General features: G+C 40.6%; 1 protein-coding gene across 1 annotated transcript; it reads left to right on the plus strand.

Moving 5' to 3' along the window:
* Positions 1 to 771: 771 nt before the first annotated feature.
* On the plus strand, positions 772 to 15,072 carry IFIT5 (interferon induced protein with tetratricopeptide repeats 5). The gene is made up of 2 exons (XM_028511991.2): positions 772 to 1,169; positions 10,245 to 15,072. Exons 1-2 carry the CDS (start codon positions 787 to 789, stop codon positions 11,686 to 11,688), a joined length of 1,827 nt encoding a protein of 608 aa, XP_028367792.2. The 5' UTR covers positions 772 to 786; the 3' UTR covers positions 11,689 to 15,072.
* Positions 15,073 to 16,137: the final 1,065 nt, after the last annotated feature.

Here is a 16,137-nt window from a genome sequence, read left to right on the forward strand (position 1 = left end):
CCACACTTTTTCAGTGAAACTTTCCCTCACCCACATACGAACAGCAGCAAAATACCCTGAGCTCCTACACTCTCTATGCTCTTTGCTTTTTTTTTTTTTTGCCATAGAATGCTATTTGTTCTTTATCTTCATCTCACACACTAGATGAAGTCTAATTACACAATGGTAGATCCCTTGTCTGTTCTATTCATTGCCATTATCAACAGTGCCTGAACAATGTGTGGCTCTTAGCAGTTTTTAAATAACATGTATTAAATGAGTGATTGAAGTCAAAAGGGACAAAAATTTTAGTGTATGGATATTTGGCATTTTCTGCTTAGGTTGCCAATACCACCCCCATCTTTAGCGGACCTATTACAGGAAGCACTTCAGGCAAGGACACAGAAGGCAAACGCTACACAATCATGAGTGGGGTTGTATAAACCTCTCTACAAAGCTATTCGGCAGTACCTACCAACATTTAAAATAGATTATACATTTTGGCCCCAAAATTTATCTAAATTTACCCAGTGGAAATAATGGCACAGATGCACATCACTGCAATGTTGTTTATTGAAAGAAGACTAGAAGCAGATACTTCAGTTTCGGCTGAGGATGCATAAAGCTGGAAAGACTATCACTGCCACTCTGACGACAAAAATAACAGTGAACCATCTCCTCTCATTGTATTCAAATATTAAAAAAAAAAAAAAAAAAGGTTAATTGAGTGGCACGGGGACTCGGGGAAACCAAGGTCTAGAGGCCCAGCAGCAAATCCAACTCTAAACCGCCTACTGGTCTATAAAGATGCCCCTGCGGCCCCTGAGTCCGGCAACAACGGGGGTGGGGACGTTCCCACTCATCCCTTCCAGCAAGTTTCCGTTTCCTGGAGCTGGACTCCGCCTAGTCGGGGTCAGATTCGCATTGGAGTTTCCTTTTCCCCACTCCAGTCTTGCCTTTAACAAAGACAAACGCCCAGGCACTAGCCCAGCACCGCAGACCTGGTGGGTAGCCCGGCCCGCCCATCAGCCCCGCTGCGCACACGCACAAGCTCTGCAGCCCGGCGCCCCCGCCCCCCCACCCCGCCAGCCCCCTTTGCTCAGCAGCGCAGCATCCGGGCCGAGGAGAAAACCCGAGGGGACTGCGGACTGCCCCAAGCCAGAAGACCCTCGGAGCCCAGCCACCATGAGGTAAGGGGTTTTCCCGCTTCTCCACCCAAACTCCGTGCAGTCCTTTGTTTCACACCAGAATAACGCTGTGCTCCTTTTATTCCGTTTCCGATGCAGCGCTGCGGCCCGTCTCCAGGCCAAGCCCCATGCACCAAGTAGCGCAGCAGCCGTAGCGCAGCAGCCGGGCGGCTGGGTTGGGATGCTCCCCAGGAGCCCTGTCCAGGTCCGGCGTGTCTGAAATCAGGCCTGTCAGGGAGGGTGTCCTAAAGGACCCTTACCCAGAGTCCCGATGGTCCTAGGCGTCTGCGGTCCGGGCTTTGGGCCGTGTGTCCAGGCGACGTGCTCAGGAAGCCTGTCCTCTCCCTGCGGCCACCGCGGTGCCGGAGGGCTGTTCTGCGGGGTGTCTACGTGGCACAGGTCTCCATAGGCCCCTGCCTTGCTCCGCATCCCAACTCCGCAGCTGCCATTCCCTCATTTTGGCACACGCAGTTTGGCCGCAGCTCCAGGCTGCATATTTGTCCACTACTGCCATTTTGCCTTTCTGATTTCTGGGTCTGAGTTCTTCCCTTCCGTGAGCTACCTTTGATTCATGTACAGATTTTTATTGTTCCACCGAATCCACTGTTGTATGAGGATTTCTTTGCTATCCGTCTCCTTTACTAAGTTATGGTGATGGCGCCTTTTTCTCACCCTTTTTGCTCTCCCCAGGGCTAGCATCGGTGGTTAATGAGCCATTTGCATTTAATAATCTGAGGACTGGGAGGTTAAGATCTTGAGTTCCTGAAGCAGATAATAAATAACCCTTTGTTCCACTAGTTGGGTGACGCAAGACAAAGTTTTTAAAAATCTGTGAATCTGTTTATCTGTAAAAAATGAATGGCATCCATCTCTTAGGACTCTGGAAAGGCTTAATTGACTGCTTAGCAAATAGTATTTGACTATTATTAGAAGTAATAGCAACAACAACAACAATAATAATAATAAGCCCCTAACCTGTAACATTTGTAAGAAGGGAGGGAGGTATCAGGAAGGGCCCGAAGAAACAAGAAGGAAAAGGGGGTGCACCGTGTATGTATATATGTAGGGTGTTGGTGGTAGAGGGGTGGACCCCATTGGGAAGTGTCTCCCAAGGATGATGAAGGACTGCACTGAAAGTTAAATGTGGCTTTTTTAGATATAATAGCCTGTCTCTGCTGGCTTTCCAAAGTAAAAAAAAAATTAAGTAGACGGAGTTTAAAAAGTAAAACTTCTTATGACCAGCCAGTGGGCAGAGCACTTCAGTGGCTGACTGAACGCCCCTTTCAGACCTCACATCCACGTTCATGATACCCCTGGCAGCCCTCTGCATCGTCTTTGGGCTGCGCTGGTAGAAACCCTCAGATTGGAGGCCAGTGTTCATTTTACTCTGTGGTGGATCTAGGCAGGCTGGTAAGGACATGGTAAGTCTTACCCAGGATTTTGGTGCAATTACACCAGAAAAAGGTCCAAACACCAAGGGGAATCATGCCTTGTTTCCCACTGAGGACCACAGGAAACAGTTCAAAGTCTATTCTCAAAATCCAAACACGGAGCCAGACAGAGAGCGTGCCAAGATAAAAAGACAGGCAGGAGATGGAAGACTGAAGTGGGGAAGGGTTTGGAGCCATTAGCAGGAAGGGAAGAACTGTCAGGAATTCCTTCATCTGAAATTCAGGTGCTTTTTGTGCTAAGCCTACACCTCTGGATTGGACATGCCAGAAGCTACCAGTATATAACTTCATTCATTAGTTCAACAAATATTTATTTATTTATTTATGTATTTATTGAGCTTCTATCATATGCCTGGAATAATAGATGGTAGGCACACAGAGGTGAAAAAATCAGAATAAGGTCTCTATTCTCATGGGGCTCACATTTAAATGGAGAAAATAGACAAACAGGTGAGTGAGTAAATAATCAACTCAGAAAGTAGCAGGAGCTATAAGGAAAATAAAATGGTATAATGGCCTAAGAGAGGTATCTAGAATGGAGAAGTCTGTTTTAGGTAGCTTTGCGTCAGGCAGCCTCTTAAATAGGGAATATTTGAGCTGAGTAACAGGAAAGAAGGAGTCACTCAGAGATTTAGGACCAGAGCACTCTAAACAGAATAAAAACAATAGGTATAAAAGTCCTTGTATTTGGTATGCTCAGGATAGCAGAAGGTCAGTATGTTTAAAATGGTGAATGAGGAGGGCAGATTGGTAGGAGAAAAGGTTGGATGGAAAGACGGGGCTAGCTCCTTTGGAGACTTGCAGGACATGCCTGGATGAGTATCTAAGGGTGCTGGGAAGCCATTTGGAAATTTTAAGACATCATCTGGTTCATATTTTGAAAACTTTACAAATACTATATGGGGACCTAGAGTAGAAGCAGAGAGACCAGATTCTCGCCCCCATGCAAAGGAAAGGTAATTTTGGATTAGACGGTAAATAGGAGTGGAAATGGAGACAAGTGGGTGGATTTGAGATGTATATGGGTGGTAGAATTAACAAGACTTCCTACTGGATTTGGGTGAAGGGGTGAGAGAAGAGGAATCAAAGATTACTGAAGTTATTTGACCTGTGGAATTAAGAGATGCCAAACAAGGTGGGAAAGGCTGAGAGGGGAACAGACTCAAGGGACCCAAACTTCTTTATTGGATATGTTTATTTGAGGTGCCAATTGGACTTCTAACTGAATATGTGAACTGAAAAATTAGATAAGTCTAGAATTCAGGGAATAGGTTACAGATAGAATAACTACTTTGGAAGAATATTCTCATATACAACAGAAAGTCTAATTGGATTGTGGGGAAAATATTTTACTTATTTTAATAATAATGATAACTATATCTTTGTTAACTAAGATTCTTATACTTCATTTGGATCTCTTTTAACATATTATTACCCAGCTCTCTTGTTTGAGTCACTAGTTATTCCTAAATAAATCTCTGTGCCAGTCTCTGTCTGAAATACTCTGTGAAGCACATCCTGGTGGGAAGTAGCTCCATCTCAGAACACTTCCAGCAAAGTAGAATGTTACGACTTCTAGGGCTCATATGTGAAATTGCCTTCTTAATCTGAGACCTTAAAATATCTGGTATGTTTTTCCTGGTGGTCAGTCACACAAACCTTCTACCTGTTCTTTAAGCTGCTCTGAAGTCCCTTTCTGTTTTCTCTTGGGGTCTTCCTGAGGCAAGCAAACTTTACATACATGAGATATATCTTGTCTCGAAGCAAACTGGTTTTAAAAACAAAAGCAATAAAAACCAACCCTCCGGTTTGTGTATTAGAGGTAGCATACTATAATGGTTGAAAGGCATAGCTTTTGAATCAACCACTTTATAACTGTGTAACCTTAGATATGTTATTTATTTTCAGATAACAATCATTTATTATTTCTCACAAGTTTTCAGGATTTTTTTTCCCACTTTTTAAAATTGTTGTTCAAGTACAGTTGTCTCCATTTTCCCCTCTCTACTCCCTCCGCCCCACCCATTCCACCTCCCACCCTCCCCTCGGACATGTTATTTAAACTGTCTGCCAGTCCTCAGCCATAAAATTGTGAAAATAATAAAAGATTTTTATAAAAATAACATGTAATTTATGTGAAGTGCTGGCACACTGCCTGGCACATAGTAAACCATCAGTGAATGGTGGCTTTAGTTATTTATGTTTTTTTGAGTACTCATATGATTCTAGACAGTATCTAAGATCCTGCACAAATAACGCCCCCTTTTTTATTACAAAATCTTTTATTACAAAATCATAAGCATATAATTCTGTAACATAACAGTATCGCACTCAAGCACACCATGTGACATTTTAGGTGACGTGTTCAAATTAAAACCGTAAATTATCATACCCATATTATTACCATATCAACCACACTCAAGCAGGTGTTACTTCTGCCAGATCTTGTATTATAAATGGTATATTTTTATACCATTGTATTGAATTTGCAGTGAACCCAGGTCATAGACATAAAGTTCTTTTCAAATATATCTACCTCTTCACCTTGAATAAAATAGAATTTCAAATTAAATGAGAATTCTGACCTGTTGGGCATGAGGCCTATTTATCCATTAAGCCCCAAGGCCCAGTGTCTCTTGTCTCATACAGTAGCCACCAGTGTCGTGTGACTGTTAAAGTTAATTCAAGTAAATAAACTAAAAATTCAGTTTCTGCATTGTACTAGCTGCATTTCAAGCGACCAGTGGCCTTGTGTGACTAGTGTCTGCCATATTGTATGCCACAGATAAGGACATGGCAATCATGGTAGAAGTTCTATTGGAAAGTTCTAGTCTAGAGCCTGCAGTCACTAAAATGTGGGGCCTATGTGTATGGTATGTGTGTGCTTATATACACAAACAGAGAAAGAGAATAAATATGAAAAAATTTAAAAATTGAAATTAACAATAAACGAATTTAAATGTCTACTAAATATATTAAGTCAACTATTAATGTTCACATTTAGTATTTATAAAAGTTGGAAAACATTTTGCAGTGTAGTACATTCAATTATAAATATGAAATGGTTTTATTTTTCTAACCACTACTAATAATTATACAATTAATCCAGTTCTCTAATGTTTTGTCTCTTTTGGCTACTAGGATAGCCCCTTTCCAATTCCTAAAGACTCAGTCCAACTCAATTTAATCTGTTATTTTATTCAAAGCACTCTCCTCCTCTTCAGCCCCCAGCAAATATTTATGTAAGTGCTATATATGAAGAACACAAAAATGTGATAGGCTAGACTTGAGGATGACTGGCAAGGTGGCGGTGCAGCTTTATCCAAGATAGGCAGGGGTAGACCTCTTCAGAGAGCTGAGATTTGAGCCAAAGACCAGAATTAGGAGAATAAGGAAGCCCTAGAATTCTCTTAGGAAAAGGTCATAGAATAAAGGAATAAAAAGAAGGTACAGCTGTGCTGAGGTAGGTACATACTTGGCATAAGAAATAGTAAACCATAAAGATCTCCTAAAGGCCAGTGTGGCTGGAGTGCAGTGCATGAGAGGAAAGTGGTATAAAATGAGGCCTGAGAAGTAGACATGGGCCAGATGATGAAGGGCGTAGCAACCATGGTTACGAGTTGGGTCTGGAGATAAAGGTTTGAGTATAAACAATAAATAACTTCACTTCTGCTTTCTATTCCACCTTTCTTGTAATTATCCCCCCTTTCTCCCAGACACATTATTGTCTCCGTCAATACTAGATCATTCCCATTGGTATATGATTGAGGCATTAAAAATATCATGATTAAATTTTTTTACAGTTCTCCCATCCTCCCTCCAGCTGTAGCTGTATTTCTCTACTCCCTTCATAGTAAAATTCCTTGTTAAGGGGGGCCCATATTCCCCACTTTGTCACCTCTCATTATTCCCTCACCCAACTCTAGCCGTGTTTTCATCCCTACCATTCCAGAAAACCACTTAGCTAGGTCCCCCACAACTTTACTCCTGCCAAAAAAAGTGATCTCTTCTGTTCTAACCTCTTAGAGTCATTTTACACATTTTACACATATTCGTTTCTCTTTCTTGAAATGAACCTTTTCTTCCTCAGGCTTTCATGACATTCCTGCTCCCTCACTGATTATTCTTTCCTGGTCCTTCTACTCTGCTTGACAGCTGAGTTTTTGACTGAGTTTTTCTTCCCTGTCTGTGCTCATTCCTAACGTAATCTCATTCTGGATCTTGTGGTTTTAAGGTTCATCTGCATGTCCATGACGAAGTTTTATGTCCCAAGTTCTAACTTCACTCCTCCTCATCTCCAGAATTTTCCTCATTAGTATCCAGCTTCATACTTGATGTTTTCACTTGACTATCTAATAAACATCTCAGAATTGACATTCCCAATCATCCTCTTGATTTATCCACTCAGCTCCTGAAGTCAAAAGCATAGGAATCATCCTTGCTTCCCTCTTCCCCTCATGGCCCTCACCACACTCAGTCCATCAGAAAGACTCATTAGCTCTGCCTCTAAAATATAACCATCCAGTCCTCACTAACCCACTCCTACAACCTGAGTAAGCTTGTATCATCTCTCCTTGGAGTCCTCTAACAGCTACCTCTGTGTCTCTTTCAGGGAGATTTCCACTGGCCATGCTGTGTAAATTTTAACTACCTCCCAGGCAGTCTGCCAGCCACCCACTTCCCTCTCCTGCTTTATTTTTGCCCTTCACATTTATTACCATCTCACATATTCTATATTATCATTTATTTTTGGTCTTTTTATGGGGTACCCCACCCTCTGTTAGAAAATGTGAACTTCACTAAGTCAGGATTTTTTTTCTGTTTTGTTCACTGCTGTATCCCCAACACTTAGAACAGTGCCCTGCGTACAGCAGGCTCCTGATAAAAATTTGTTGAATAAATAGCTTTCCTACTAGTTTCCCAACTTCCCCTCTTGACCCTCTATCATCCATTCTCCAAAGAGCATCCAGAAGGATTTTTTAAAGCCTAAACCAAACATTTTCATTTCCCTACTTAAAAATTTGTCTCCAATGGTGTCCCATTACAATTAGAGTGAAATTTAAATCATCTGCCCCTGCCTACTACTTCCTCCTCATCTGCTGCTACTCTCCTTTTTGTTTATGCTTTAGCTGCACTTTCTTCCATTCCTCTGAACACTCTGGATTTGTTCCCACATCGCCCTTTGCACTTGCCGAGATACCTCAGCCCAAACCGCGGTTTCTAACCTCAGCATTATTGACATTTTAGACTAGATCATTCTTGGTCGCCGGTGCTGACCTGTTCATTACAGGGTATTTAACAGTATCTCTGGCCTTGATCCTATAGGTCAAGGGTGTCAATCTCATTTTCACCAGGGACCACATCAGCCTCGTGGTTGCCTTCAAAGGGCCAAATGTAATTTTAGGAATGTATACATGTAACTACTCCTTAACTAGGGCCAAGGAGCTCGGTGCTGCCGCCAGGTAGAAACAAGGTGCCAGGCGGGATAAAACAAGGAGGAGGGCTGGATTCAGCCCGCGGGCCTTGTGTTTGCCACCTGTGCTGTAGATGCTACTAGCCATTTCTTCTGTGGCGACAATCAAAATTGTCTCTACACATGACCAGAAGTCCCCTGGGAGGCAAGATTACCCTAGTGGAGAAGGACTGGCTTAGACCATTCTGCCCTCAGGTCTTCCATGACTGCCTCCTTTCCATTGCTGAGATCTTACTTAGTTACCCCCTTTTTACAAGGGCTGCTCCTTGACAGTCATAACTAAAGTACCCACACCAGCACCTGCATGTAATCCCATTTCTCTGATTTTTTTTCCTTCTTAACACTTATTACTATCTGGAATTATGTTGTCCATTGATTTGTATACATGTTTATTTTCTGTAAATACCTTCTGTTCCGTTCTCCTCCAGAATGGAGGTACCATGAAGAAAGGACCTTTTTCTGTCTTGCTCACTGCTATATCCACTACAACTAGAGTGCTGCCTCACATGTACGATATGAGGTTATCAACAAATGGTCGTTCACAGAAATATGACTGCAGCTCCCATAAGCATTTATACAAACATATATTCACATTGTACATACAAGGGGAGGTCCTGTGTGCAGCAGAAAAGGAAATGCGCACTACACTCTGTTCATCCCATAATGAGAGCATTTCCCTCTTTGAGAGTAACCCTAAGTGATTTTTGTACATTTCTTGTGACCTTTAAGTACGACCAATAGAAGCTTTATTTCCTGATTGCCACACCATCACCCTTAGCCAAAGAAACAAACAAATACAACTAGGTATAATACTGAGGACTTTGTCAGTTGCCGCGGAAACTCAATTCAAAGTGCCTTGAGCAAGAAGAGAGAGAGAGATCACTTGCTTTCTAAGTAAATAGAAGCCCAAGGGTAGAAGCAGTGATCCAGGAAAGGCTGAATCTGGGTATTCAGTCGGTGTCGTCAGCCATCTGTCTTTTTTCCTGTCTAAGCTCTGCTCTCCTCTGAGTTAGATTCTTTCTCTGGCAGGCTCTTCCTAAGTTTGGAAAGATGGCCACTCCAATATTATATTGGCTTAAAATTTTTACGAGAGAGATTATTTCGGCAAAGTCCCATTTTAGCAAAATTCTATTTTTTCATTCTTCAAATAAATCACTGGGACCAAGAGATGGCTGGAATATCTGTGCCTTCACATGGAACGGAGTGTCTCAAATCACATGGACTCAGAGTAGGGTGAGAGGTTGTCCCACAAAGGAAAACCAAAAGAAGGGGCCCTCCCCAAGTACCAGCCGCAGACGGCCACACCGCTAGACTGCGGCCCCTTTCTGGATCACTTCCATGGAACTTTATCAGAGTGCTGAGTTATGATTGACTGTTTACTTTACACTGGGCCTTGCACAAAGGGCACTCAACAGATATTTGAATATTGAAGGAAATGATAAGTAAATAATAGGTGTCAGCCTTTATTGTTGCCTTCAACCCTAAGATGTCAGAAGGACGTGACACTCACATGAAAACCTACTAACTTTTCTTTTGCATTTTCTGCATTTTTCTCTATATCTTTTACTGTCTTTCTCTCAAACATTCTTTCCCCCATCTCTTGGCACACCTGTTCCTTTCTGTTTCTGTGCCTTTTCTCTCTGCAGGCTTCCCTCCCTCCCTTTCTCTTTCTTTCTTCTTCATAAATAATATATTTCTGTAGTTTCTCTGTCTCCCACAGTGTACTTCTTATTTCTCATCCTCTCTTTTCTCTCCCTTCACTACTCATAACACAGAAATGAAGTTTTTGTAATTATCGACTGTGTATATACTTATTGTTCTTAATGTTCAAGGTTAGTAAATCAAGCATTTAAGTTCCCGTCTCTAAAAGCAGGCGGTCCTTGTGGGATAGTGACTGCCAAAAGGGAATAGATATCCTGTAACACAGAAAATGCTGTCATCTCCAAAAATTTGCAATAAATAATGAGAATTTAATGAAATATTCTAGGGCAGAATGGTACACAGAGGAAACTAGTATGAAGTTACAGGAGCCTGTGTTGAGCTATAAGATCAAATAAAAGATAAAATTGGTTATTAAGCAAAGAACAGTATTTAATGTTTTAAAGTGGGTTGTTTCCTTTATTCAAAAATTAAAAAGGATTTTATCTTTGACAGCGAGATTCCTAAGGACTCCTTGAAGGCCATTCTGTTGGAGTTAGAATGTCACTTCACATGGAATTTACTTAAGGAAGACATCGATCTGTTTGAAGTGGAAGATACAATTGGGCAACAGCTTGAATTTCTTACCACAAAATCCAGACTCACTCTTTATAACTTACTGGCCTATGTGAAACACCTAAAAGGCCAAAATAAAGATGCCCTAGAGTGCTTGGAGCAAGCAGAAGAAATAATCCAGCGGGAACACTCAGACAAAGAAGAAGTACGAAGTCTGGTCACTTGGGGAAATTATGCCTGGGTTTATTACCACATGGACCAGCTTCAAGAAGCGCAGAAGTATGCAGACAAGGTAGGGGATGTCTGCAAGAAAATGTCCAGTCCTTTTAACTACAAATTGGAGTGTCCTGAGATTGACTGTGAGAAAGGGTGGGCACTTCTGAAGTTTGGGGGAAAGTATTACCAAAAGGCTAAAGCAGCTTTTGAGAAGGCTCTGGAAGTGGAACCGGACAATCCAGAATTTAACATCGGCTATGCCATTACAGTGTATCGGCTGGATGATTCTGACAGAGAGGGGTCTGTAAAGAGCTTTTCTCTGGGCCCTCTGAGGAAGGCTGTTACACTGAATCCAGATAACACCTACATTAAGGTTTTTCTGGCACTGAAGCTTCAAGATGTACATGCAGAAGCTGAAGGGGAAAAGTATATTGAAGAAATCCTGGACCAGATATCGTCTGAACCTTATGTCCTCCGTTATGCAGCCAAATTCTACAGGAGAAAAAATTCCTGGGACAAAGCTCTGGAACTTTTGAAAAAGGCCTTGGAGGTGACACCAACCTCTTCTTTCCTGCATCACCAAATGGGACTTTGCTACAGGGCACAAATGATCCAAATCAAGAAGGCCACGCGCAACAGACCTAAAGGAAAAGACAAACTGAAAGTCGACGGGCTGATTGCATCTGCTATATTTCACTTCAAGGCAGCTGTGGAGCGAGACTCTATGTTTGCATTTGCCTACACAGACCTGGCCAACATGTACGCCGAGGGAGGCCAGTATAGCAATGCTGAGGACATTTTCCAGAAAGCCCTCCGTCTGGAGAACATCACCGATGACCACAAACATCAGATCCACTACCACTATGGCCGTTTTCAGGAGTTTCACTGTAAATCAGAAAATACTGCCATCCACCATTACTTAGAAGCCTTAAAGGTCAAAGACAGGTCATCCCTTCGTACCAAACTGACGAGTGCTCTGAAGAAACTGGCTACCAAGAGACTTAGTCACAATGCTTCAGATGTGCAGAGCTTAAGTGCCCTGGGGTTTGTGTACAAGCTGGAGGGAGAAAAGAGGCAAGCTGCTGAGTACTACGAGAAGGCCCAAAAGATAGATCCCGAAAACGCAGAATTCCTCTCTGCTCTCTGTGAGCTTCGACTTTCCATTTAACTACATAACGCTAGGAAAGCAGTTTTAAAGCTCTTCTTCTATTTTGGGTTCTTATATTTTTGTTTATTATTTTAATCCACTCATTACAGGGTCATTTTTTAGTGAATGGTCAGTGTGTACCAGCCATCATGTTAAACACTTTATATACATTATGATGACTTATTTTCTGTTTTGTACTTTTTAATTAAAATACCATAGTTCATTAAGAAACAGCAACATTCCAGCTGTTGTAACTTTTAAAAATGGCATTGCCATTTTGACTATATACCCTTTATCTCTGCTATTTATAATAATGTTCTGATTAAGTTTTGTCAAATTTCCCATATTACTCACTCATGCCGTGAGAATAATCCTACATAAGTCTTTGACTCCTAGGTCAGGAACACTGTTTCAGGGGTGCAAAATTACGTAGCATACAAAAGATGGAATCTTCCAGCTACAGATGTTCTTAATTATGTAGCATATAAAAGATGGAATCTTCTAGCTACAGATGTTGCAAGTTTGTTGAGGATATTTAACCATTACCCTAAAGAATCCTCTTTGTTGGAAGAACAAAGTTCATAATAAAAAGTTTGTCATCTCTGATAACTGCAATAAAAAAAAACTGGAACATGAGAAAAAAGATTTCCTCAAATACAGGACCTTAGGGACCCATGAAAAATCAGCAGTATTATCTCCCAAAATGTTCAGTATGTAGCTAGAAACAGTTAGGAGGAAAAAATGAAGAATGGAAAATCGTTAGTCTCAAGTTTCTCTGGTTCTTTAACTGGAAGAATAAATTTAAACTGAAGATGCCATTTTAATTTTCCCAATTAGAACTGCAGTATTTTTAGGTTATAATCATTGAGGTAGAAAGCAGACCAATTAAGAAATTGGAAAGATAAGCAAATGTATAAAGTAAAAGTCCCTAGTCTAGTGATTTAGTTTTGAGTCTGGACTGGGTAGAGTTCTCATACCCCTAATTTCTGGCCTTTGGTTAACTGTTTCAGAATTCCAGCTTACTTCTGTGAAGCTTTTTCTTTTGTCTGAAGTTTTCAGATTGACATGTTTTCCTATAGATCCTGCAGGAATAGGTAAGCCCAGCTTTCAGTTTTAATATCTACCTTGAAGGGTCGCTGTTGAAAGGCTTTAATCCCAAGGGACTTTTTAAATTGGGATGTTGTTAAAAGTGGCTACTCTAATGTTGTTTCTTTTCTTATGTTTACCACCAGTATTAGTGGAAAAGTGTGCCATGTTATTTAATTCTCTATACCTCCAGTGTAGCTCTTAAAACTAATGTGTGTGTGTTTTCATTTTTGTTGCTATTTTTATTTTTTTATTTCTGTTATGGTTTTGATTATTATAAAAGTAGTGCATTGTCATTGTAAACTTTCAAACAATGCAGAAGTGTATGAATTTAAAAATAAGCGCACTCCCCTGACCCTACCCCAGTTCTACACCCCCAGGTAAACTGTTACCAATTTGATTTGTACCTTTCCAGATAGCTTTCCTATGCACATTCAGACATACATATATACTGCAATGTAGCTCATGAATTAAATTTTTTTTAATGTTTGTTTTACTTTAAGTCCCTGTTTTGTTTATTTTGCTCATTTTATTTGTTTATTCAAGAAGGAAAAACAGGGAAGGGAGTGATCTTTACTTAAGTATTTTAGAAATTCAAGACTAGAATGTTTTATTTTGCAGAAACCATTTTCCCTCACTGGGTATAATGTCCTGATCAAGGTTATGTTCCCAGGTAGACATTTGACATGCAGTAAAATACAGTTATGGTATCAAGACAAAGATGTAACTCTAAGCCTCTATATCTGAACATTAGACTTTGAAGTCTATGAAATGATTTTAAAATTTACTAGATATTAAAATAATGAAATATATAAGAAGTCATAACATGCTAAGAAGGTATAAAATTAGCATATGACAAACACAACTATAAATACTGAACTAAAAGTAATGTTTATAATAACTTTAAATTTTGTCCATAATTTTACTTATCTTCCAAAAATTTATAATTATTTAGAAATAATTCATAGACTCTCGGGTTTAAAAAAGACCTCAGAGTTCACCTTTGTCAATTAACCGTCAAAACTTCAACTTTTGATGGCTTGAATTATCTTCATAAATGATAATTTCATCTTTAGATAGTCCTTAGTCTTAGAAATGTATTTCCTCCATTTAACTGAAGACTTATGGCCTGAAGTTTATATATTTTAGTCTGTTTTTAGGGACCTCGGAGATCTAATCCTTTTTAGACAAACCAAAAATATGCCCAGGGAAGTGGTTGTAGTTGCCCTTCGGGGTAATTTCACCCTTCTGTTAGAGAGGAGTGCCTCTTCCCCAGTCCCCAAGGTGATCTTGAAAACCATTTTGTTGAACAGTAAAGCTATGCTTACTGGCCCCACAAAAGCTAACAGAAATCCTTTCAACAAGTGAATCAGCTGGCAGGAAAACTGACTTCAGAGAAATGGAGCTCTTAAACATATTTTCTGTCCTCTCTTGGTGCAGACCTAGTCTTAGCAGTTCATCATGCACCACCTGCCAGAGTTTCAAAGGCAATATAAGCAGTCACTGCACCTTTCTAGACTGAGTCTGTGAAGATTATCTCAGTTTAAGAAAAAATGCACAGACCCACAGAACTTTAGAGCCAGGAGAACCCCAAGAAAATGCCTGCTCCAGCCAACTTTGACCAAAAAAAGTTGTGACCCAGGGTGGTGATGTGGCTTAAGATTTCACAACTAACCACTTTCTTCTGGTTCAGCATCACTCTTCCCTATTTGACAGTTTATCTGGTCATGATGGGATTGTGCCTACATGACATCAACCAGGACACAGCAGGCCCAAGGGTGGTTCTTTTACAGAATGTGCTTGTTGAGATTAAAGAACAGGACAGAAATATAAAACATTAAAATGTGGCATGTTCTTTTATAATCAGTAGATTATAAGAAATGAGAATCCACTGGCCTGGAAAATTAGAGTAGTCTCCTTTGAGTAGTTCAAGGATAGAAATTTGTAACCCTAACATGGGTGGCCATGAGATGCACCTCTCAGATCTCCAGCAACAAGGATTATAACTGACTGAGGGTCCTGTCTGCTACCTGCCAACATCCATCATTGCATTTGCACTGAGGCCAGGCTTCCCAGCATGGCAGGAATATGAATCCAGGCCCCGACCCAGGACAGGCAGGACTCCTCTGACTTGGGCTCGAGGATTCCTCACCAAGCTTACCATATTTTCCTGATAACGATGTTAAGGTCTAAGATGCTTCCACCTAGCTTTTCTTCTTTCTCCTGCATCATAATCCGATGGCTCCCTGAACTTCTCCCTGCCCCCTTCCATTTTCTCTCACAGATGTTGCCCTAATAAATCTTTTATAATTAACACTATTTTGGTGTCTGCTTTCGGAGGTCAAATTAACTTACCTAGTGACAGAAATGTAATTAGATGATTCATTGCATGTAGGTTAAATAATCTTTGCATATTATAAATGCCATTTATTATTTTTTGGCTTTTTGGATCAGTAATTATGGTTAGAGAACAGAACATAAATCTTTCCAACTTTGACAGTATTTGAGCTGGAAAAGAAAAGCGAGAAAGAGGTTAAGGAAAGGCTAGAGACTGAAAAACACCTCATCTTACAAAAAGGGAAGTCAAGAGATATAGTTAAAACTTGGTAAAATAAAGTGTTATGTGTTATTAACTAATTCTATTATTTATAAAGTAAAAGTTGAACCATGACAGTAAAAATGGGAGGACTTGGGATGAGTTCTTTAAATTCAGTAATTCTCACTTAGCAGGAAATCTACATCTACATGAAATAGATGAAGAAAGAGCATTGTAAGTACACCACAGGCACCCATTGTAGGTTGGGGCAGCATCCTCTCAAAAACCTGACCTTTCTTCCTTCTTCCTCCCCACAGAACAAGAGCTAGTTTATATTTAATGGCCACAACCTTTTATCACTTAACTTGCAGCTGTAACACTCCCCATTCTCCTCTCTCCTGCTTCTCTCCCAAGACTATAATCTCTCATTCCTCTCCCATTCTCTTCTTAGCCATGGTTCTCCAGATTAGTGAGATGTGATTTCTTCTCATTAGCTTTTTTTTTTCCCTTGTGAACAAGCTATCCCCATGCACCTTCTCCTTCCCTAAACAAAACTTTTACCTTCTCCAGCAGTTTCAGAGAAAAACTTGTTCATTAAGCATTTTGTTGTGCTTCACTTCAAGTGAATTTTAAAAACAGCATCTAATTACTCAGAAGACACACAGAATTGCGAGCATTCCCATGTCTGCTCTGAACCTAGGGTTCCCCTGTAAGGGGTGAACTAGAATTCCCAACATCTCCTTTCATGGTGGCGTGCGGGCAGAGTAAGCAACAAAATAATAAAGGCGAGATGTATGCTCCTGGGAGCACACAGGTGCCTCATGGGTAAACTGAAGGACAAGCATGGA

The sequence above is a fragment of the Phyllostomus discolor genome, chromosome 5 (genome assembly GCF_004126475.2).
Source record: "Phyllostomus discolor isolate MPI-MPIP mPhyDis1 chromosome 5, mPhyDis1.pri.v3, whole genome shotgun sequence".
NCBI classification, from domain to species: domain Eukaryota; kingdom Metazoa; phylum Chordata; class Mammalia; order Chiroptera; family Phyllostomidae; genus Phyllostomus; species Phyllostomus discolor.